Source organism: Lemur catta, chromosome 4, assembly GCF_020740605.2.
Source record: "Lemur catta isolate mLemCat1 chromosome 4, mLemCat1.pri, whole genome shotgun sequence".
Classification (NCBI taxonomy): domain Eukaryota; kingdom Metazoa; phylum Chordata; class Mammalia; order Primates; family Lemuridae; genus Lemur; species Lemur catta.
The window spans coordinates 73,317,196-73,342,536 of NC_059131.1; the positions used below are offsets into that span (position 1 = coordinate 73,317,196).

Consider the following 25,341-nt stretch of genomic DNA (forward strand, 5'->3'; position numbering starts at 1 on the left):
TAGTTTCTGTGTTGTACAGTTTCAGAAGAAGCATTCATTTTGGCAGATATACATGAAGAACACAAGTGTTTTTGGAAAGGGATTTGATCCTGGGACCAAGCCAAGGGCTGGCTAGGTTAACAAGAGAGAAAAATGGAAATCTAGATTTTTTTTTAAGGGAAAAAAAATACTACCACCCACTGACTCCACTGGCTCTAGTTACTATTCAAACCTTAGGACTAAATTGAAATATTCATTTATCCAGGCCTTTCTCCCAGTCAGACATTATTGGTTGAAGTCATAATTTATTGGGCTATGAACACTTGATTATATAAACATTTCTCCATTTAACAGACCCAGCCATCCCTGTAATAGATTTTATAATTACCCTAGCTATATTGCCCCAATGATGAAGCTGCAGTACAAACATAATTTGGAAGAATATATCTGGAAAGAAAAGGGTCTTACCATTGCATCTGCTTTATGCTTCATTCGTTTAGCTTCTTGCATAAAATAATCTGCACTGCGAGGCCTACAAGGAGAGAATGATACTAAATGTCATTATAGCTTAAGTGCATGATCTTTTGAAAACATTCTTTCCTTTCACTCAAACTTAAAGTGCAATTTAAAAACTCTGCTTAATGTGGAATTAAGTATTTTTTCACCTTTCTCAGTGACTGCCTATATGTAAAATACCACGATTATTCTTTTATTAAGTCAGCAATTCTAAACACATTCAATATATGCTGGTATCTTTGTTTATGGTGGCTTTAACAGTCCCCAGGTACCTAATTTGTGAATCATATTTTTTACTGTAAGGTTAAGAAAACAAGTCAAAAAAAATCTCGTTTTATACCATATTTACAAAAAACAATCCCTTTTTAATGTAAAGATTGTAAATATACCTCATAATAATTGTATGGATATATATGGCTGAGTATATTTATGTATCCTTATGAAAATAAGTGTCATTTATATGCTTAAGTAGTACCTAGCGTTGTGTATATAGATGCTAAATTATTTTAAAGCCACACAGTGAAAAATGAAAAAAGGTAATGTATGATTACCTTCCAGTTGTAATGAAGTTAACTGTGAAATGATGTCTACCTTGTAACAATGCAAACATGGCATGTATTCTCTGGAGTTTTGATTTGCTAGCTGGTAAACATTAACAGCAGACGTGTGCATTATTAAAGCAATAACCCTGGCCACTGCTGACTGCCAGGAGAGGAAGGTAATTCATCCAGAGACCAATCTGAGTGCACATAATGATCCCAAGTTGCACTAAGCTACTCCTCAGACAGTACCTTTAAGTGCTTATAGTCTGATAGATTTTTTTTTAATTCTATATCCTTTAGGTACCATCGACACAAACTTTATGTAATCAATAAACTTGACCTATTCATGAATATCAAATATATGCCCGGATTCCCTGAATGGGAGCTACGATGTAAGCAGTGATATTAATCATGCACTGTTTAACCTATTGCGACACGCTTATTTTGAACCGCCTCATTTCAGATTCTAACGGACCTTGTACCTTACTCTAATATTAGGTAGTCAGAGCATCCGTTTCTCCAAAGAGGTCAAAACGCTTAGGACAACGATGCATACCGTGACCAATGACCTTGTGGTTTAATCAATCAGTCATACAAACAAACAAACCAGACTCATAGCAAATAATTAGTTTCAGGTAAAAAAATCACTGCTATTAGAAAAGGCCCTGGTTTTCTGTCTCTTACTTCTCTATAAAATGTTGTTAATACTGCTGTGACATTCTAGACTCTTTAGCTTCTCCAATGAAGAAACGAGGAACACAGCTCCGGGATCTGCTTAGTGTGCAGAGTGAAACCCCAACCTCTGGCTCTTCTGCCCTTCACTCATTGTCCCCCAACTCAGGCCCAGAACCTTCCATTCATCTGGGTGGCTCTACCACTGTGGGACAAGGCCTGAGATCTCCTTCATGGGAAGGCCCTGCTCCTTCTGGCTCTCCTTGCTTTTTCATTCCTTTCTTCCTTTCTTTTCCCTCCCTCCCTGTCTTCCTGCCTCCCTCTCTCCCACCCTTCCTGCCTTCCTTCCTTTTTTCTTTCTTTTTTTTTTAATCCACTCCATGGTTGGTGGGACCAGCTCTGTTTTCTCTAGTTCATATCCTACATACCCAAACCTCCTCCATTTGAACAGCTTTTTAGTTGCTTGTAAGGGTGGTTTTCTTTCTTTGTCCACATATTGACTCTCTATTTGGTCTTTGATTCCAACTCTGGCAATTTACATTATTTTTGTTGTTGTTTCTTGTTTGTTTTAATAAACTTTCTTTTTTAGAGCAGTTTTAGCTTCATGGCAATATTGAACAGAAAATACAGAGAGTTCTCATTTTCCTTCCTCCACCACCACGGCCTCCACCACTATCAATATCCCGAACCAGAGTGGAACATCTGTTACCATCAAAGAACCTACATGGACGCATTATTACCAACCCAAGTCCACAGTTTACGTTAGGGATCACTCTTGGTGCTGGACATTCTGTGGGTCTGGACAAATGAATAATGACATGTATCCACCATTATAATGTTACACAGAGTAGTTTCACTGCCCTAAAATCCTCTGCATTATTTTTTGTTCGTCCTTTTGCTTTATACCCTAACATGGAAGACCAGACCCCACCTCAAGCCCAAGCTCGGATCTGACAAGCCTGGGCTTCAGATAGGCCCAGGAACCTATCTATTCTGCTGTCTCCATCCATGTCTCCCTTGTGACCAAATGCTATGAATGCTTCTTTGTAAACATTTCTCAGTTTTCCCAATGACCGTATCTACCACCCAAGCCTGGGCTCTCCTCGCCTCTCTGGTTCCTTGACCTCTAGTCTGACTCCCTCCAATCTGTCCTGAGCACTACCCTTTGACCAATGCTTGTAAAACATGTCTTTTATAACATCGTCATCCTGCTCACAGACCTAAAATCAATCTCCAGGGCCTATGTGACCAAACTTCAGTTCAGGTCCCCAATAGTCTTGCCTAACCTTCTTAACCATATCACTTATTGACCAAGGCCCTTGACCAAAGTTAAGGGTGGTTTCCACAATGTCTTGGTAACGTGCCACCCCTGTCTTAGAAGCTCTGCTCATCCTTTGCCACAGCTGGAATATCCTTCCCTCTCCTCATTCATGGAGCGGTCATTCACTGAGGGCCCACGATGAGCCCACTGTTAACCACGCCTCAAGTTCTACCACCATAACGCCTTCCAGGTAGCTTCGGTCCATGCTCGTCTCTGTCCTTCCTGATCTCACATATAGCCTCCTGTTTACACAACATTTCTGGGTGTTTAGTTACCTTCTGAGCTGTACCGGGCTACAGTTATTGCATGTGTGCAGCTTGGTGGCTGGTACGGTTTCAGCAGGGACTGTGCTGTAGACCTCTTTGATCTTCCCCACTCAGGAGTTTTAGACACATGGTAGAAGGTGAACAAGTCCCTCTTGAATGGTACTGAATTCATTTTGAGCTTAGAAAAGAGTGGTGCCTTCTGATGGGGTACAGCCTCGCAGCCAATGAGCCAGAGAGTGTCTCCATGGCAACCGGAAATTCTCCACATCATTATCTGCTCCACACTCTGGTACATAAGTTTGGTCGTTGTTTTCTTGCCCTGTTTTGTAGACCTTGTCACTAACAGATAATCATTTCAAATCCATCTCATTTGCATTAAAGGATTCCTTTGGTAATAAGCTCTGGCAACTTAGTTTTTACCAGGTTTCTGGGTGACCCGTATGGACGGCAGTGGCTCACAATTCCTCATCCGGGTTCCTTAATCAATACTGTTTTTATAGGCAGCATACGAACATGTTTTTTTCAACCTGATACAGAGGCTGAGTCACAGACTCTCACAAAAGTGCACGTGGATAAGTAACACACCTAATTTTCTGACTATATCACAGCAGCTACAATAGTAACCCGAGATGCCCACAGAAAAGGTACCATCTGGAGGCCATTTATGAACACATTTGTTAGAATTCTCATCTTTGCACGTAATGGAGGGCTCACTATAATGAGTCACTGAAGATTGCCTGAGGATTGGCCCATTTTCTCCTTTCAGGTGATTTCCAGGGCCAGGCTTCCAGATCAGATCATTATAAAGCCAATGGGACGTCACCCGGAGTGTCCAGCATCATCATGAATGCATGCTATCACAAACACATCCCCTCCGACAGCAATACACAAGTCAGTAGGAAAAGTAAAATCGCGGTCACCACTGTGACAGTTACAGAATATGATACAGCAAAGGTACTAAAAGGAAATCTAGTTATCTCAGTGTTCAAATAGGTTTTTCATCTGATCTTCTATTTTCTTTTTTACATGGAAAACCTAGAGTTTTTGTTTTTCATTTATGTAATAAAATTCTTCATATTGTTTCTCATAGTGATGGTATTTTATGACGATACACGAGCAAACCTAACAAGAGGTCAATAAAACATTAAACGGTATATCTTGGGCTCTTCAAAAATGGGGCTTGAGTGATCTAAAAACCAGAGCTCAGCCGCGTGCATCTTCGTTGTAAGAGCTCTCTGCAACAAAAGCAATCTGAGTACTTGATCCAAATAGAATGTTTTCTTTTCTTCTCCTCATCCTCCCACCACCCCCACCTACAAACACATGGCCTTGGTTCTGAGCAGTAACAGGGCTTGAGCGACCCCAATATTTCTTCTGGCACAGGAATATTAAAGCAACCTTGCTTTTTTGTTCTCCTTTGTGGCTGAGATAGAGTTGAATGGTCTCCCACGGAGAGGCTGGCAGACTTCTTTCTGTAATTCCTACCTCTGTGAAATGCCGCCCCTCGGCAGAGCCAGCCTGTTTTGTGAAAACTGGCAGGGATGAGAGCTCAATGTGTTTGAACAAACAGGTTCCTCCGCACAGCAGAAATTGGATGATTTTCTTAGGGAAGTTGAAATCCGAATCAGACAAATAGGCAACTGCATACCAAATGAATTCATCATCTGCTATCCGATATGTCAGCTTGTCATTTCATAAGCCCCAGGGGTGTTACTGTGTCTCAAGCTTTGAGGTACTTTCTCCAAAAGGAAAAAGCTTAAGAAATTAAGTAATTATTTTTTATATGCAAAGTAAGTGATCACTATTGATGGGGGCACCTCAGAGTCAGGGACTCTGGGAAGCTGGTGCTGGCTTTGCGGGTACTTCCTCATGGAAGCAGGTAGATTGCATGTAGATTCAAACACAGCTTTCATGTGCACAACCTTGATGCTGGCTGGGACCAGAGTCCCTGGAGCCTGGCTTTCCAGAAGCACGAGCCGTCGTTCATTGTGTTTCTTGCTGGCCAAACGCTCCTGCACAAGATCGCTTCTCCCTTGGCCACGCGCAGAAAGCTGTGTGTGCTTTCCGGGACACACTGGCTAAGCAAAGCAGGTTTTTGTCATTCAATTAAAAGCAACTTTCTGTTGAAACGGAAAATGACCGATGTGATGGTTGCTCTTCTCTGGGTGTGACATTTAAAATGAAACAATTTTACAAAACCCTAAAAATGATCACAGATTTCAATCTGGGAGATCTGAATGTCTTTGACCACCCCCCCAAAAGCCTACTCCTTTCTCTTTCTCTCTCTCTTTTTGTTTTGGTCAGAACAAAACAAGGACCTGGCCTTGAGACAGAAATTTCAAAGGGAAAAATTCCACATGAAAAACCAGAAAGGCTTTCTAATGGTTTATCAGGAAAACACAAAGGTGGGGCCAGCTTTGAAGTGACTGGGAAGGGGGGTCCCTCGGAAGAACAATGCCACTGCAGTCCCCCAGGGGGTGCACCTGGTGTCCTCTGACTAAATCATGCTGCCACATACCCAACCCTTTACCTACGGGAATCTTCCCATCCTCTACGAAATTAAAATCCTTTTAGCTATGAGACTGCTGTGCGTAATTACATTACAAATGTCAAGTCCCTCTTCCTTCCTCCCAGCCACATTTCACGTGCCACGACGGCCTTCAGTGACTCCACGGCCGAGGGAGTCTTTCCTCAGCATTGGGAGGTTTAGGTAGCTGGGCTCCTGTTATTGGCGCCATGGGGACAGATGGGACATTTGGTGGTTTGGCTGATCGTGACTGACTCTTCCGTGTGAAATATGGGCAAGAGACAGCACGTCCTCCAGGGAGCAGCCGGCAGCTCTGGCACCGGGGTTTGCTGGCGTCCCCACATAGCAATACGGCTGGCGGGAACAAGGAGCTCGATTCTGCAGCCAAGCATTTCACCACTAAGCTCCATTCGGGACTTCCGTACCAAGGCCTCCACGACACAGTCGTTCTCTCTCAATGTTCCCTGGCCAAGAATTCCCTTGTCACTACTTATGACACCAAGTAATTTCAAGTTCATGGCTTTGCACTAATAAGATCAGTTTCTAGGCTTGAAGTTGAATTAAGTGTTGTCATTCATTGACACAAATTCTTACAGATTTTTTTTTTTTAAATGGAAGTTTGGTAACCACACCAGTGTTACTTTAATACTTCGGCTGTCAAGTACTGAATGTCGTGCATTTGCTAAATGTCAGGGGAGGAGGTGAAGTCACACTGTCACCAGTCTGAGCTTGCAATTTACGAAGAACACGCTGACCTGGATCGCATTTTTAAAATAAGTGTTATTCTGTTCAGTTCTGTCTGTACCCCCAAAGCACAAACTGGTGCCTCTTTAATTGGTAAGTAACATAGGAAAAGGAGCTTGGAAGCCCATGAATTTACATTTACGTGCGTGTAGATTCCTTATATTCATAGAAAAAGAAAGGAAAAAAATGCAGGCACTCCCCCGGGAATGTTATTTATAATTCAGCTGGGTTCATTCACCACTTGTTATTGAGAGCCCACTGGATTCAGCTGTTGTCTGAATTGCATGTTTATTCAACCATTAGCAAGTATTTATAATACAAAAAGATGAGTTTACTTTTTTAAAAAAGCTACACGATGCGGCTTTAAAAATTAAATGACAGTGTGGCATCTGTTACTTTTTGGATCAGTATAACTGGATTTCCATCAACTGTAAATTACTCTGGTGCTAATTATCTAGTCTTCTCTTTTATTCCACTGGTGGCCTCTCTTTGGTCATTTCACTGCTTTTTCACACCCTTAGTGAAGGTGAGTGACAAGGAAAGTGACAGGAGCTGAGATCCTCCTCTGTCAACCAGGTTGCTGGTGGAGAAGCTGGCACAGAATGGAGGAGGAGGAAGAAGAGGAGGAGGAGGAGGAGGAGGAGGAGAAAAATGAGGTTCAGTGGTCCCAGGAAACCTTCCTGGGGAGACTACCCTTGTGCTTCCCTCTCCCCTGAAGAACTGAGAATTAATTAATCATTATATCTTAGCACTTGTCCCTGTATTTGGCACTTACGTGCTCAGTACATACCACCTGAATCTGGGGACATTTTACACCATTTCAGGTGACATCCTAGCCCAGTGATCTCTTGAAGGTCGCTTATTTTTACTATAAGAGACAATGCCATTTTTTACTTTTCAAGTTTGAGGAATCTTTCCACAACTTTCTTAGTTCAATGGCTGAGCAGCTATTTGAGTTGAGTGTTTATTTTGCTGTTATGGATTTCAAATCAGTTGGGACACATGGCAATTGGAATGCAACATATATCTCTCCATATGATGGTATGGAAGAGTGTTTTTTCATCCTATTATATCTCTATCCATAAAAGGAGAAACAGTTTTATTGTAGCTGTCAGCCAGAAAAATTATCCATATTGCTAATGGGAGGAACAAATGATAACAGCCTCTTCGTTGATATAGATAGTGACAAAATTATATTAGCCTCAGCCCTAGCAGATTGAGAAACATTTTCTCTTGTAAATAGTCCAAGGATCTGCAGATCAAAATACAATCATTTGGTTGTTGCCATTCCTGACTTAGCTTTCTGGTCCAATACACTGGAAAATTCCTTGCATTTAAATTTTCCATGTATGTTTGTTATATATCTGCATCTCTATCCATCCATATATATATGAAATGCTCTTAAAACCATCTACTGGAAGTGTTTGGTGTTTTGAGCACCTCAATGTCTAACACTCCTTCTGTTTGATCATGTTGTTAGGTTAGGACTTCTAAATGCAAATTTCCATGTTATCCTTATATATCATTCTAATCTCCTGTTTTTACGAATGATTTAAGTTCACATGAACAATTTATACCACCAAACCCTAATTATCAATGTAGTTGGCCAACTGATTGCACTCCCATTACATGCCCCCTCACCCCCCGGGGATTAATTACCACCTCCCCGGCTGCTCAGCAAGGGCAGTGGAGAAAGTGAGGGGAAGGGGAAGTGGGGGGGCCAGGCGCAGAGTGAAAGTAGGGTCAGGTGCAGCTGCAGCCACGGGGAGAGGAGAAAAACACACAACCCATCCTCATGGGCCACCCTTAAACTTTCCTAAATCCAGTGATCTTGGAATGTTTTGTTCATTACACAAAACAAACAGAAGATGTGGATTTAGCTTTCAACCCCCAAATTCTGTGTCCTAATTAGCTGCTGAAGTTCAAGTAATATGCGAAGACTACAGCTTAGCACTCTCGTTTCCCAGGGAAGTCTACGGAGGTGCATAAATGGACCACGTCTACACTCCGGGTGAAGGTCAGGGATGGAGAGGTGGGCGGAGGAGGATGAGGCTGGATAGTAATCATTCCTGCACAGCGCTTTACGTTCTCCAGACGATGTCCCTGAGGAGATGTCCTTTAACTGGATCTTAGCAGAGCCTCCCCCCGCCCCCCGCCCCCGGGGTGGGGACCGGGGTGGGGAGGAGCTATGGCATCTGTCACAGTTATCATTTTTTTGGAGACATTTAGAACCATTTCATGTTGTGACTCCCAGCAGGGTCAGAGGTTTGCAGTCTGTCTGCTCAGTTGCACTGTCAGCCATCAGAGGCAGGAGCTCCCACTTTTGCGGTGGCCCCACCCCAGGACTGAATTTTTCCTGCCTCATACAGACATACACTCCATGCTTGTTGGACAGCTAAAGTTGAAGACAGGATTCAAGCTGAACTGTTCAAACCCTATCTTCTGCCTTGCAGGCTTGTCCTTGACACATATTTTTTTTTCTCTAAGAGCCTAAATAATTTTCAGCATCATTTTATCATTTCTCATTTGTCATTTTCAGCCTCTCGAGAGCATTCAGGATGTTATTTTTATTCAGCTTCTTCTCTTGTTTCTCCTCCACTTCAAATTGATGCTGGGAATGGAAGTTACACTGGAGTTTCAGTGCTAGAATTGGGTGAAGGATGACAGGATATTTTTTTCCTACATAAGAATCATTTATACTATTTATAAAGAATATGGCATTTTTGAGGAAAAAAGCTTGCAGGAGTAAATCACTCTTATTCTTTGCCTAATACAATTTATAAAAACAAAAATGCTTCTCTTTCTCGCAGCATAAACTGCCAACAGCCGACAATACAGGTGCTTAGAAACCTAGGACTCATTAATGCTATTTGCCTTAGGTTTCTGACACCCTGAATGCCAACTCTAATAAGCACTGGTTATTCTATCCGTCCAAAAACCCCGCCAGGACCCAGGGATGTGTTCAAAGTTAAAGCCTCAATTCCCTTTGAGAGGGACATTTAAATGACCAAGTCCTGTGAGAGAGAATAGCCACACTGTCAATTAGGCCACCTTCTGCCCCTCACCCTATTAGAAAAGGTTTTGAACTTACATATCATCGAAGACAAGTTTTTGCCTCTTGCAGTCCCTGTGGCCGTTGGAGCCTGGAGACCACGGCTCTGTCTGTGGCCGAGACTTGTGGAGGGGAGCGTTTTCGGAATTGTGAGCTGCTTTCTAAACAACAGACAACACACAATGAGTCTTTGAGAAATTGGCCACCTAGCTGAATGAGCAACCCATTACATGGAATACCTTTGGTTCTATATGATATCTTTGCGCTCTGTATTAGAATTGGTGGTGATTTTGTTTTAATAAAGAAATATATGCATTCTAGGGCTTGAGCTGAGGGATCAAAAGGAAGTCTTCTTATGTCTACTCTCACAGATCTGGAATCTGAGGTTTGGTGAGGTTAAGCGACTTGACCAAGCTCCAAGGGCTGCTGTGGTGGAGGCCCAGGGGTTAGGGTTCAGGACCCACTTTCCCAGTGTGTTAGACTGGTGGCTGGCCAAGCTGAGTGTGCATCGGAATCCCGTGTGGGCTTGCTAAAACACGGATTGCTGGACCACACCCTGAGCGTTCCTGTTTCAGGAGGTCTGGGGTGGGGCCCAAGATTCTGCATTTCCATCAAGTTCTCAGATGACACTGACACTGTGGTCCAGGAACCAAGCTTCCAGAACCACTTCCCTATAACCTGCCTTATTCAGGTCACAGATGGACTGATTCTTATTAGTCGTCTGAGAAAAACAGAAAGAGTCACAGGGAATCACTAGGAATTATTTAAAATAGGTTTAAAAAAGGAACACATTCATCTGTGGAAAAATGTAAAAATCATATTAACTAGGGACACAAATATTTACATAGCACCTATTGTGTGTTAAACACATGGATCATAAAACAACTGTTTTTGGTTATGAAATGCAAATCGATTTCTCTGAAGGAATTAAAATTGAGTATATACAAGTGTCTCTATAAATACAGACTGATTTTATGTGTTACATTTTAGGGGTTAGATTCTACAGCTATATATTTGTAGGAAAATTGGATGTTAAATTTTTAAAACCACTCTTAAAATCCTTCAACGGTGCCCACTTGCTCTTGATAAAAGCAGCGATGCCAGCAGAGTGGCCTCCACAGCCCGCACGTCTGGCCCTTGCCTATCTCTCAGCCACTCTCCCCTGCAGTCTCTGCGCCTCAGATTCAGGGGCCAGTTTCTAGTTTGTCCTCAGGACCTTTGCACACGCTGTTTTATCTGCCTGTAATGCTCTTTACCTCTTACCACACTATTACTTGCCTTTTAGAGATCTTATATCAGGGGGCCAGCAACCTATGGCCTGTGGGCAAAACTTGGCCCTGTTTATAAATAAAGTTTTATTGGAAACTAGTCATGCCTATCTATTTAGCCATTGTCAACAGCTGCTTTCCCGATACAATGGCAGTGTTGAGTGCTATGACAGAGATCAGAGATTGTGTAGCCCACAAAGTCTTTATCTATGTATTATCTGACCCTTCACAGCAGCAGTTCTCAACTGGGGGCAATGTGACAAGGTATGGAGACACTTTTGGTCACCACTGGGAGTGGGCTGCTACTAGCATCTAGCGGGTGGAGGCCAGGGATGCTGAGAAACATCCTACATTATACAGGACAGTCCCCACCACAAAGAATTACTCAGTCCAAAACGTCAAGAGTGTTCAGAAACCCTGTTTCACAGAAAGTTTGCCACTCCCCATACTAGATCAAGCCTCTGTTGTGAGAGCTCCTAGTTCTCCACAAGTTTCCTCTTAGCACTCAAACTGCTGGCAGTTAATTATGGATGTGCGTGATCCCCTGTCCAAGGCTCCCTCCCCAGCTGGGCTGTAAGCTTCATGTGGGCACAGAGGGACCATAACTGCACCTCTGCTGCACAGCACGGTGCCTGGCACATACTAAGTACTTGCTGAATAAGCACCTGTTTGGTGAAAGAATGACTAAATAAAATCTGGAATTGGTTTATAATTCTCTGCACATTATAGTTGCTTGCAATATAAGGATCTAGAGGCAAAGAAAAATTTTGTTTTTTTAAAAACTTGAATTGGTAACTTCCATACTTTTGTAATATGGTCGTCTCAGATTCTTTCAGCCTAGAGTTAAAGATAATTGCTCCCAGATGAGAGTGTATAAAGATGGTTAAGTTCCTGAGGATGCGATAAGACTTATTAGGCTCCTGTAGGACCTTCTACCAACATTTTTATACCTTTAATCCATGGGATAAAGTGTTAAGTGCTACCCCCACCCTTGCATCTTTCTTTGCAGAGTCCTGTTCTCAAGCCCTACCTCTCTCCCTGCCTCATGAAGCCCAGCTGGTTTTGATGGGCACTGTGACCTGGGAAAACTAACAGGGAGAGTTTGGAATTAATTAATGCCCCCGAGAGGATGAGTGGCCCAGGTTACCAGCAGTTAGAGATGAGCATGGCAGTGAAGATGTAGTGTTAGTTACACAGGTGTCCATAGGTGTTGGGGTCCTTAGATGATGCTGTCTCTTTCCCATCTTATCACCACTGGTTAGCAGATAAAGAAACAGGCTCAGAGAGATTAAGTAAGTGGCCCAAGCTCACATTGTAACCAAGATGTGAGGCTGGACTGTGAACCCAAGTCCCCTGTTCTTCCCCAGGGGAGTGCTGGAATTGTCCCTGAGAAGATGGCTGGAAAAGCGGTGGTGGCTGGCGGGGGTCCCCCACTGTGGCTGCTACACTGGTCAACAAGGGTGGAGTGGGGGCCTGGCAGATTTTGGTGTGGGGTTTCAATCCCAGATTTAACTCTGTCCTGGGATAAGGAATTCTTCCCTAGGAAAAGGTTGGTGGTTCAAAACTCCTAATTTATTTTGTCCTGGGATGGTATTACTTTGAGGTCTTTCCTTTTCAGAATGGGAAGTAAAATCCTGCCAAGCCCTGGGTTTCTTCTTCCTCAGCTCCCTGTTGGGGGGGTGAAGAGGTGCTCTCCCCTGCTGGGTCTCCCTAGAAGCGGCATTTGGGGATTCTCCAGGGGCCTCACGCATGTGTTTAGACTGTGCTAGGCTACAGACAGAGGGTGTGGGGTGCTCAATTTCATTTTGATTTTAATGGGAAAAGGAAGAGCATCAACAAACCGTGAGGTCTCCAGCATGAGACTGCAGCTGGCTGTCGGCTTTATGCTTTTTGTTAGAAGAGGTGGAAGTGAACAAGCTGTTGCCATTAGGTCGGCTGGAAGAAGTTAATTCCTCGCTGGAGTATTTGTGTTTAGAGGCATCGGAGAGGGGTGAGATGGGCGACCGGAGCATTTTTTCATTTTTATTTATTGGTATTGCCACGCTGAAAAAGGAATCACAGTAATGGAATGCCACAGAGTCAGCACAGGGAAAAGTAAATGTTTTATATATGACCCGCACCTCCCATCTAAGACCTGCTGGTAGGAAGAAGTTTATTGGGAATTACCACACCAGCAAACTTTATGGTACTAATACCATAACAAACAATAAGCAAATCTCACTCATTGTTTCTTTATTCTTTCTATCAGGATGAATAGTAATTCTGGAGTTAGCACCAAAGTAAATGACTAAGAATAATTATACTTTGATTTTCTGAGATTTTCATTCAAGGATCTCAAAATACCCAATAAGCAACTTACTGTTTTCCTAACAAGCAAAAGTAGCAAGTAATGGAAAAAGTCAATCAATAATGATAAAAAGAAAACAATTATTTCTAAAAAGATTTTTGCTACCATCTGAACTTGTACTAATTATTATGTAGGAAATAATAGAATCACAGAATAACCTTCGATACATGAGGCCAACTTTCAATTGTTGAGTTTCTGAGTTAACCAGGCATTGATCAGAATAAATACAGAATACCAAAATTGTCACTAGAAGTTACAATTTCTGATTCCTAGCTCCTAATTGCCTATGCTCGAATATAACTTTCTCCAAAATCAACCGTCAGAGGAGAGAGATTTACTTATATTTGATTTTGCAATGTATATTTTATTGTTAGGGCTCTCTCCATTATTTTTTTAAAAAGAAGTATTATTGGGGAAGACACATTAGCCTGAAACTCAATCATTGCTAATTTAGGATGCTTACAGAGGTTACCTGATAGAGTCAGTTAAAAAACTGGTAAAGGCATCTAACAAAGATTTAGTCATTACTCCTGGGGTTAAGGTCTCTTAATTGCACGTGTTGGTTATCACTGCAAACAAGCCATTAAAGTCACTTCAAAAAGCAATTTCCTTAGTTGGTGGTCACAGAACAGAAATTACAAACAGAGGCCTTTAGAACAAGCAAGAAACTGAGAATTTTAATATATGCAAATGGATACACGCGGGGATAGAATTTCTGGTGATAGATCTCTGGTTCCAAAAGCACTGTGTGTCTAACAACTCAGAAAGAAGTGAGAAGATATGTTATAAAAAAACTGCTTTGGGAAAATCAAAAGTGGCTCATCTAGTGAAGATGAAGACACTGATATGCAAGATGATGTGAAAGGCCTGAATATAATTGTTTCTTGAAATGTGAGTGAAAAAAGACCTTTTTCTAAGTATTATTTTACATACTTCATGATTTTCACTAAGCATAGAAAACTAAGTTATGACATTAAATACGATCATGGACATAGGATGGCTCCTTCTTCATCACTGCAAGTTTCTATATTCAAGTTGACAAAAAAAACTTTCTCTGCAGCACCTCTTTGGGATTGGCGATGACCCTATATCTGGGATTGTTTTATTGCACTGGTAAAACCTGATAGTAATAATTGCAGTTCCAGAGGTACACAGACCACCTTTCCCAGAAAGAACTCTTAAGCATTTTCATACGCCTCGTGTCATTACTTAACATAAATAAAACTATCAGAGCTGGGAGGCTCTGCCAGGCTAAGTCTCTAGAGCAAGAGTTTTTAACCTGGGGTCCATGAACTGGGACTAAAAAAAATTACATCTTCATTTTCACTAACCTGTTCTAACTGAAATGGAACACTTCCTCCAATTATGAGTGAAGGCATGAAACCAGAGTCGTGCTTTAGCAGGAGCAGTATTAGCAACACTTGTGATTGTGTCACCAGTAGAAATCACAGGTATTTTCATCTCATTGCAGTTGTCATATACATCTGGAGATACTGCTTCCGTTATTTTGGGACCACATTTTCCCCATTCCCATTTTCCCAGTATTGTGGGCTGCTGTCCACTCTGCATGGACTGTGCAGATGGCCAGTCTCCACGTGCAGCTCTCCCTCCCGTTCAGACCTCCAAGAGCCCTTGCCTTTCATTCCCAAGGTGACCCTGATGCCACAGTGGGCCTGCGTGGTGTGCCCTCGCTCTCCAATTTCCCCGCTGCGTTTTAGCACTGCTCTACATCTTTTCCTAACCTTTCAGTTTACATTTTTATGTGTTGCACTGAAACATTCATCTCCCCTTAAAAATTCTATGTATACAGTCCGGGAGAGTGAAGAGCGTCTTAGAGAGGAAAAGTGGATTCTGTGCTGTGGTATTTCAAAGTGGAAAGAGCTGCTATGACTGATGATAAGCTACTCGCTTATAATAAATACCTGGGACCTTGCCTTGCTAGACAGCTATTTATCACAGAGGGAATTCAGTGCGAGGTGGGTCCATCTGGAACCCCTTCAGGAGTGACTGGGTGGCTGTTTAACCTTGGAGGCACAGATCCTGTCTAATGCCACAATTTTAGTCTGTATCCAAGAGCTTTAGGTGCATCACATGGAGATTCAGTTCAAAGTATGTATTTCTTCATCTGTGTAATAAGCTTAGGGTTCTTAGGAGTTTAGTTAGTGGCTACCATTAAAATGCTGATTTGAAAATTCAGTTATTAAATTTTTTAGGGGGAAGGGTATGTCTTGGTGAGTGCAGAACTGTATGTAACTAGTAACTGGTCTATGGTTACAGACAAGTACCTTGCACAGCTACCTGGAGCCGTGGCTCGAGGCACATGTCCAGCCATAATTATAAGCCTTAGGTTAAACTGAGGGAAGCAAGTCTGCAGACCCAGACCAAAGCAGTCCTCAAAAATCTGCCTCTGCCCAAATATGGCATGTGACTTTCAGATCCAGAGACCCCTCCAGCTCACCTCCACCTGGGAGGGAACACACATACCTGTTGATGCTCATGTTGCAGTGGTTTGCAGACAAAGAATTATTGGTGGAGGTGGCCAGGCGTGAAGAGCTCTCTTTTTCCCCCTGGGCCTTCTTGATCTCCCTGTAATCGTCTTCGTTATCACACTGCACAGGAATAAGCAAGAGTCAATCAGCTCTGGGTTTCAAGGGGTCATCATGAATTTCCAGGCACCGACTTCCCTGAAGAGTGTCCTGAGCAGCTGTGCCCCTGGCCTAGGTTCCCAGTCAGCTCCTCAATGAACAAGGATGAAATCATTGCTTTTACTAATGACAGCTTATTGAGAGGAAAGGCATGATGCCATGATCAAAATTTGGGAGGGAACGTCTGAATTACGAGAATTGCTCTGCCATCAACAGGCCTTGGAATTAGCCCTTCAAAGCAGCCCTGCTCTGAATTCCTATTGTCGCTTGAGTCTCTCATCTTGGCATTTCTTGGAATCAGAATAAGGTGTAGCAAGTGTGTGTTTTCTGGGATTAATGCGGTAAGGGCAGTGGCAAGCTTGGACCTTTCTGCTTTAAAATTCTTGCCTTTCGTGAATTGCAAGTAGAGGTTGTTACCTTTTGGTGCCTTAATCCTAGTTCTCAATTACTATCCCATGGCGTCTTAGAACCCTTAAAGTACATTTTTATAAAAGAGTACTTTGGATTCTTGTTGCCATGACTGTGTTTACATTTAGACGTGTATTAGGGTGCAACACAAATGCACTCAGAAAGTACTGTTGTCCGTGAGATAGCAGGAACCCAGTACGGTGTCTTTAGGGTTGTCTGCAGTGTTTTCCAGGAGACAAATGACAGCACCAAAGACAGAAAGAATCTGAACTTTTCTCTCTAGCCAGGATTTTGTCACACAGCCTCTGCCACAGGGGGTCCCAGATGCTTACACTGTAAGAGTGCCCCTGTGGAGGGACCAAACCAAAGCTCCGAGTCCTCAGCTTCAGGGCTTAAGCAGGGCGAGACTTGGCACCTTGGATAGCCAGGTCTATGGGGTCCCACCTCCAGCACCCAGCACTAGGGTCGTAAAGCCCAGGATACCGAGTAAAGAGCATTACAAAAATGTTCTTTCGCTTCTCTTGCGTCTGTGTTTAATGATGATTCATTAGATTTTATGAGCAGAGCCAGGTGTCAGGTTTAGCATAAGTGAGGTTTGGTAAGTTAAAATAAAAAGATCCATAAAGAATACAACTATTTAAATACAGCATATTATGCGATTTATATATATATCTTTCTGCACATCTCTTTATATATATCTCTGTATATGTATCTCTCTATATATCTAGGCATCTAGACAGCTATACCTATTTCCAATCTATCTATATGTTTGTCAGTATCTATCTCTGCATATTTCATATATATATATTTTTCCATCAGCCTATCCATTCATCCATCAATCACAGAGTTAATATCCCCAGATGACTGAGTGATTGAGTCCTTCATTCAACAAAAATTGAGCACCAAAAAGTAATCAGGAAGGCAGGGTGTCTAGAGGAAACAGGAGGAAAGAGGGGTGGGGAATAAATGGGCCAACATGTGTTACTAAGTTGTACTGTTTGAATATATTGTGTGAAGCTGACAACACCCCTGCACAGATATCACCATTTTATAGACAAACTGAAGTTCAGAGAAGGTAAGGTCACCTGAGTAGGGTCACCCAGGAGGCCAGTGCTGACTATGTGATTTTCTGGGTCCAGAGCAAAATGAAAATGCTGGGCCCCTTATTCAAAAAGCAGGAAAGGGCCAGGCACAGTGGCTCACGCCTATAATCCTAGCACTCTGGGAGACCAAGGCGAGAGGATCCTTTGGAGTTCAAGACCAGCCTGAGCAAGAGCAAGACCCCATCTCTACAAAAAACAGAAAAGATTAGCTGGGCGTGGTGGCACGTGCCTGTAATCCCAGTTACTTGGGAGGCTGAGGCAGGAGGGTGGCTTGTGCCCAGGAGTTTGAGGTTGCAGTGAGCTATGATGATGCCACTGTACTTTAGCTGGGGAGACAGAGCAAGACCCTGTCTCAAAAAAGAAAAAAAATATCTTGGAAGAATGATAAGCACAGTCAGGCCAGAAACGCCCAAGCCTAATACTAATCCTACTATTAGAAATAACTCTGTTAGGTCACTGTCAGTTAAACCTTTTACATCAATTTCAAAGTGATAGATGAAGAGATGACAGAGCAAGACCCTGTCTCAAAAAAAAAAGCAAAAAAAAAAAAGGCAAAAAAGTGATATTGTAAAGTATTCAAATATAAAACATTTTCCTTTCTTTCGTAGTCTCTCCCTTGAGCTGTCATGGTAGTGTTGGTGGTGTTTACAGTATCCGCTATTCTGTTGTGCTCCTTCAGACATGGGGATACCTGGGGAGTGAGCGCAGCCTCTCAAGGGCCGGGCCTGTCCTGGGACTGGGCTCATGTGCATGGCCCACCAGCTCCGGCCAGTTGTGGGACCTACCTGTGGTGCCCGAGTCCAAGCAGGCATTTCACCTTCCCACAGCCCACCCCTTCAACCCATGGGGAATGGGCGACTCCCAGGGGATTGCAATCTCCCCTCCAGAATGCCTCACTGCCTGGAGAGGGGTTGGGTAAGACCCTTCCTGTGCCTGCGCCTGGGCCCCTTCTGGGGATGAGGGCAGCAGTGGTCCCTGGACCGAGCCAGGGAGGGGAAGGCTGCACAGGGCCAGGGGGCTGAAGAGCAGGCAGAATCTGTCCTGTGAAAATAGGCAGGAGGTGGGCTGCAGGTGAGTCAAAGCTCCACATGCCCCCGCACATACTCCATCACTTATAAAACACAAATTCAGAGAAAAAAGGAAGAATCTCAAGGTGGCAGCCACAAGCACTAAGCTCCAAGGGCTCCGTGTGACCATGCACCAGTGCAGTTCCATGGACCTGGCCTTGGAAAGCTGGCCCTGAAGGAGGTAAACGGTAAAGATGAAATTTGAGGTCAGGTTAGTCTGGTGTCAAAATCCACACACTGGCCCGGCGCGGTGGCTCATGCCTGTAATCCTAGCACTCTGGGAGGACAAGGCGGGTGGATTGCTCGAGGTCAAGAGTTCAAGACCAGCCTGAGCAAGAGCGAGACCCCATCTCTACTAAAAATAGAATCAAATTATATGGACAGCTAAAAAATATATATAGAAAAATTAGCCAGGCATAGTGGCGCATGCCTGTAGTCCCAGCTACTGGGGAGGCTGAGGCAGAAGGATCACTTGAGCCCGGGAGTTTGAGGTTGCTGTGAGCTAGGCTGACACCATGACACTCTAGCCCAGGCAACACAGAGAGACTCTGACTTAAAAAAAAAACAAAAAAATCCTCACACTTTCCACTGTAAGTGAGCACCATCAGGGCAATGCGGATCTACATTGGGGCCCATGGTGGGTTAACGGCCAATGCTGGGTGGAAACCCTGCTGGGGAATTTTTATAAAATTGTCTTTGCATCTGTATCAAGAGGAAAGGCAAATAGCTGCTTTTTGAAGATACTTTTTTTTGTGAACTTTCTTGCAAGGGGTTCGAATTCTACTTTAAAGGGATAAGTTATTTAATGTTACCATGTGAAGAAACACATTCTTTGGTACTTCAGAATAGATTTCCCTGGTGATGGGTGCCCTTCAGGTCACAAAGATGATTGTCATTGAAAGGGGGCTGGGTGCCTTCTCCACGCAAACTTCCAACGTGAGGAATACGTTCATCTAGGCCAGGACAAGCCAACAAGCCTTCCTCCTCAGTCCCTTCTCAATCAAGGATTTGAGACAGCTGTAAAACCCATGTATCCAAGCTAACTTTTCTACTGACAGACCAGACTGCCCTTTGAAAACTAGAAAGTATCACACAATCCTCAGGCTGACTTCTATCGTGAGGCTCTGAAGCCAGACAGCCTGGGTTCATTCCTGGCTCTGTCCCTTATGACCTATGTAACCTCAGGCAAGTTGTTTCAGGCTCTCTGAGCCTCAGTTTCCTCACCTGTTTAATGGGCATGACAATAATATTTGCCTCATAAAGTTATAAGGACTAAATGATGTAATGCATATAAAGTGCTTAGAAGAGCATCCCTCATAGGGACACATACGATATGTGTTAACTGTTATTAATGACTTTGTCCTAAATTTGGGACCATCTAGGAGTATTGCCCATTGTGTCTGCCCATTTGTCGCCCATTGTGTTTTTCACTGTGTTCCAAATTACTTTTGAAGATACAGTAACAGGATGAGATAAAAATCCTCAAAATTGGCTTTAATTTATGATTAAGGTATTCCCTGCTCAAAAACCTTCCAAACTGGCTGCGTGTTCAGCGTCTGCTGCCACAGCCATCTCCAACTCTCCCTGTGCTTGAGTTGCCTTCTCAGTCCCCTGCCCCACCTGTTCCACCTGTTCATCCCTTCTGCTGCCACTTCATCCCTGAGCCTCTACTTAGTCACGTGTCCCTCCTCCTCAGGGCCCTGTTCCCAGCCCCTCTCCACCAGGAAGCCCTCCTTGACCAACAGTACTAGAAGCAATAGCTGCTGGCTCTGACACTGCAGGCAGGGCCCAGCATCAGGCACTTCCGTATTCATTTTCACCCACGCACAGCCTTAAACTCCATGAGGCCATTGGCTTCTTAGGTCAATGAGTGATCCCACCATCAATGTAACCCATCCCCTCCCAGCAAAGAGGGGGGTCCACCACGTGTTTAGTTTTCTCGCAGGCCCTGCCTCCAGGTTGTCTGCACACAGTTGATAAATACCTCCTGTATGACTGTTTCGACATGCAGTGGGACAGGGCTTAACTACCCATAACTATAAAATAGGAATAATAATGGTATTTCCTTATTGGGCCGTTCTAGAGACTTAGCTGACTTAATATATGTCAAGTACTTACAATAGTATCTGGCATATATGAAGTACAATATAACTGTTTGTAAGGTAAGGACACAAACTCCTGCTGCTGCCTACAATCCAGACCAGCAAGCTACTTGTGCTCTAGCCCCTTGCCCACAAGCCAAAGGAAAGCCTCCTCCCTTCCACGCCCTGGTCCCAGTCAGCCCCAGGCCTACCTTGCGTTTCCTCTTGGATTTGGGCAAAGCCTTTTCAGGGGGCGTGTCTGAGGCGTGGCTGGGCGGTGCGCTCTCGGCGTCCTTGGCTGCAGGAGCGCTCAAGACCCCCGGCTCCTGGGGCACGTGTTCTGGGATCCTGGACAGGAGGGTCAGGTCAATTTTGACCCAGAGAGACCTGACCTCATCACTGTCCTTCAGAGGGGAGAGAAGTTCGTTCCGGCCGAAGGGGACCAGCGTGTAGAACTGCTCCTCCAGCTCCTTGGCGATGTCACTGGTGGTCCTGGCGTTGATGGAACCCACGGCGGCCCGGGGGCCGCCGCCGCCACTGCTGACGCTGTTGGCAGCCTCCTTCGGCCGCTGGTCACTCCCGGAGGCGGCGGCGGCGGCCGCGGTCTGCGCTTTGGACAGAGGGTACTCCTCCTGCTCCGACTCGAGGTCCGAGTCCGAGGAGGAGGACGAAGATGACGACTCTGTCTCGATGAACTCCTTGGATTTGGGGACGATCCTGCCCAGTCCCCGTGTGCGGCGCTTCTCACAATTCACCGAGGAGCGCAGCTCCTTGCGGTGGCTCGCTCTGCTGTTGCCGCAGGGCCTGGTTTTGGTGGGCTCTGGGGGGACCACCACGCTGGCTCCCAGCGTGTCCGCGGCAGCGGGCTCCTCGGGCCGGTGGCAGTTGGCGCTGTCCCCGGCCGAGGTCCTCTCGGTGCGCCTGGTGGGCTTCTTGCCCGCTGACCTCCGGGCAGGCGCGGGCGCGCTCTCCACGGGCGCACCGGGCCCCGCGGGCGGCGCAGCTGCGGCTGCAGTCACGGCCACGGCCACAGCCGCGGGTGGGGACTTCTGCTTCACCCCTTTGCTCCCAGGGGCCTTGTTCGCTGTCCTCGGCCTCTGCTCCTCTTTGCAGGTGCTCTTGATTTCCTTCTCCCTCAGGCCGGTTTGGCAAACGTCGGGCAGTTTCCCACAGTCCTGCACCTCGTCTTTCACAGGGGTGTAGTATTGATTGTTCTCTGGCCCGTGGCTTTCATTTTGGATCAGAATAGGCGGCTTGTGGGGATTAACTTTGTTTAGCCATTTATCCAGCTGCCACTTGTTAGAGGATGCCGGTTCAGCCTGAAAGCAGAAAACCAGTGACAACAAAACATCTTTTATTTCAGGCTCACTTAAAAAGGGCCTGTTTTTATCTTGACTTACTCCTCCTAAGTGTACGAGCAGCAAAGAAATGGGCTGGGAGCAAAAGGAAAACGAAAGCATTAGATGTGTGTAGCAGCCCTCATCTGGCACTCAGGATGTCTGCATGGTGCTGCTCTTACTGGCCGGTGGCACTTGAATGGCAGTGCAGCATTTTGAAGTCTATTTGGAAAAATAAGGGGAAGCACTGTGGCTCATTAACCCAATTCCAGCACTTTTGAGAGTTACACAGTATATATATATATATTTACAATTATGTACTTACATAAACTTGAGATTCTATGAGACTTAACTGGAGAATAGTTTGGAGGCCCCGAGTGTCAAAGTACTCATTTTTGTTAAGACTTAAAACTTTGGAGGAAATCTGAAGATGGGGCTGAGTGGAACCTACAATCCTAAAGAATTAATGTATAATCTATGTATGTAGTGAAGGCAAGTAGGGCACAGTTATTTAACAGCAGAAGCAATGACTTTGGCAAAATGGCTTGTTTAGCAGTACAGAACTCCTATTTCAAATGGACTTGTTTATGCTTACACGCTTTGGCAGCCTGACTTGGTTAGTCCATCTTCAACCTGCTTCTATCCATGTTTCAGACATGGAGGTGACAATAGAAACCTATCCTACAAGCAGTTTTGCTAATTTAGAGCAAATCATAGACAGCACAGGTTTCAAATTCTGGTCCATAGATTGGCTCCGGGGGTGAGGGTGGGGAGAAGGTTGGTGAACACCCTGAAATGGAATGGGAAGTGTTATGCAGATGCACTTTTTTTTTTTCTGGAAGAGGTGCATAGTTTTCAGTGGAGTGTCTAAGAATCTATGTCTCAAAAAAGGTTAAGAACCAATAATTTTATAGGGAGTGCTGATTTGTAACAGAAGCCCATTCATTCAGCATTATGATTATTAAGAGAAAAGAGGTATATTGAGAAGTATAAAATTCTGGCCAGAGTATTTTCAGTTTTTGACTTAAGTAAAATGTGGAAAATATTTTGAGTGACAAAAGTGATGTATTTTTCCCTCCCTATGGCTTCCCACACTCTGGATTTGTGGCATCCACTGTTTTGGGGGGAGATCAGATACCAGCCTAGAATGAGAAGACACTGTTTAGCTTTGTGTTTCAAACTTGATCGGCTCAAGTCTAGAGCAAGGCAGGTTCCTTTGTGGGAGAGAAAAAATATTTTTTAACATAATAAATTCCGAAAACTTCCCTTTCTGTATCAAGATGTGTTTTTCAGCAGTGAGGGCCGTGTATTAAGAGCAGAACTCAGGGCTCTGGGTGTTGTCACCAGCAGCAAGGATCTAAGAGGGGTGAGGAGGGGGATGTCTGCTAGACCCAGGAGCCCTGGCTGAGTCTGGAGCACAGCTCAGGGAGAGGGAAGCCTCTGATGGGCCAGAGGGGGTGGGGGCCAAGAGGAATTGGCCACAGTGTGGGGATCAGGCAGTCAGAGCGATGGCAGGGATCACTGACATTGTGCTGGTTGCCCCAAACCAGATGAGACCAACCACACTTCACAGTGACTAGCACAGGGTATCCAGTTACTTGGAGAAACAGAAAATTTTACTGGAGGCCAGAACAAGGATGGAGGCCCTTACCCTAGGGCTGTGAGCACGGAGAAGCCCCTCCTGGAATGCAGGTGTGGGAAGGAAAACTCTCATGGCCCTGACAGGGAGTCTGGCCTTTGACTTGACTTTCTGCTGTGTTTATTTTCATGTCACCTACAGAACCAGGGCTCTAGAGCAAGATGCAAAAGAACAAAAGGATCTATCTTTTTTGTACCTGTGAGTTCTGTAAATTCTGACCTTGCTTTATTTTGGCTTCTCCAGAGACAGGGAATGAAGGAAAACTACAGAACACACCTGGTCCATGCTGCATTCAGAGACAGCAGGAGAGTGGGCCACAGAACAGCTTCTTGGCCAAGGGGACCCCTCACCTTCCTGAAGATTAGCTGAGAGTGCCTGGAAGCTAATTTGGTGGCCAGAAATCTCTGGCTTTTACTTTTGTCTCCCGCACCCACTTTTCTCATGATGTGACTATTAGCAGATCAGTGCTTCCTCCTGTGTCTCCACTTCCCTAGACAAATGGGACATAGTGGATATGAGTGGGTGTGGGAGGGGCCTCCTGCAGAAAGGGTGCACACTCCCGGAAAGGGCACAGACACTTACGGCGGGGCACACCCCTCACAAGGCTCCACCACTGCGTTTCATGCTAGTTCTCCCTCATCCAGAGCCTTCCAGAGCTCACGTCTCTTATGTGAGAGAACACGGGAGGTTGTTTGCAGTCAAAACACAGCTGCACACAGGCAGATTCGTGCCGAAACTTCCTAGCGGGAGCATTAACAGTGAAGGGTGGAATTTAATAAATTTAGTACAGGCCCCTTGCCTGGTGTGCTTTAGGGTCATTTTTTCTGCACTTCACAGCTGAAGAAATCAGTCTGAAGTACCATTTTCAACACATCACTAAATCACACTCCTTCTCAAGGATCTGTAACAGCCTCCTATTGCCTCTCAAACAAAATCCAAATTCCTGAGGCTGGCATTCAAGAGCGTCCATCATCTTGCAATCATCTTTCATTGCCAGAATACCTACGATATAACTCCCACTTTACATATATTATCTAATTTAATCTTTACACATAAGAAATATTATCACCCCTGACTTGTAGATGAGACTCAGAGGTTAAGTGACAAGTCCAAAGCTGCACAGCTACCAGACTCCACCAAGACTAAACCTGTACTTATCTAGGTTTAAAGACCATATTCTCTCCATTGCTACTTCATCTTATCTCCCACTGCTCTTTGGCATAGTCTCATGAAAGGGGGAACTGATTCCTTTGAGAAATGTTGTTCTTTAACCTAAAATGACAGAATTAGATCTGATTTTTGGAGAAAACACCAATAACTCTTTAAACAATTCCCACTGCCCTCTGTTACACCCAATTGTATAACCTTTTGATGTTCGTATTTGTTTCATATGTTTATTGCTTGTGTCTTCAACAAAGCCAGAGGCTTCTTTCAGGCCAGGGCCAGGTCTCTGTTTCTTTTGTGTCTCTCACAGCATCTGTCCCATGTTAGGGGGACAGACTGCTATGACTCTGCTCCTAATAAGAACAACTCACAGCGAGCTGTCACTCAAAGCATATTATTTATTCCTCACAACAACCTCATAGATCAGGCAAGACAAGAATATTAGGCAGGGATGAGGCATTTGTGGCTAAGGAAGCTGAAAGGACAAAGAGTTTGGTGGCAATGAGGAGAGAAAATTCAGGGCTGCAGACGCTTCTCCATGGCCTGCAGCTGGCTTTGGGCCACTTCCTGGGCTGTCTGCCCAGGGTTTCCACCCAGGGATTTTGTTTGCTGGCTCGCTGCTTTGTGTTTCCAGCCACGACTCTCCTCTCTGATCTTCCCTCT

The 25,341-nt window shown here is 44.5% G+C and overlaps 1 protein-coding gene across 4 annotated transcripts in view; it reads right to left on the reverse strand.

The window, feature by feature from the left end:
* Positions 1-25,341, reverse strand: part of AFF3 (AF4/FMR2 family member 3) — a 552,172-nt gene that overhangs the window by 19,607 nt on the left and 507,224 nt on the right. For all 4 annotated transcript variants that reach the window (XM_045550236.1, XM_045550238.1, XM_045550237.1 and 1 more), the window contains 5 exons: positions 20,751-21,857; positions 15,719-15,843; positions 12,729-12,930; positions 9,659-9,780; positions 448-511 (listed from right to left, as the gene is read on the reverse strand). In XM_045550236.1, coding sequence (XP_045406192.1) covers positions 448-511; positions 9,659-9,780; positions 12,729-12,930; positions 15,719-15,843; positions 20,751-21,857 — 1,620 coding nt within the window. The remainder of the gene's footprint in view (positions 1-447; positions 512-9,658; positions 9,781-12,728; positions 12,931-15,718; positions 15,844-20,750; positions 21,858-25,341) is intronic.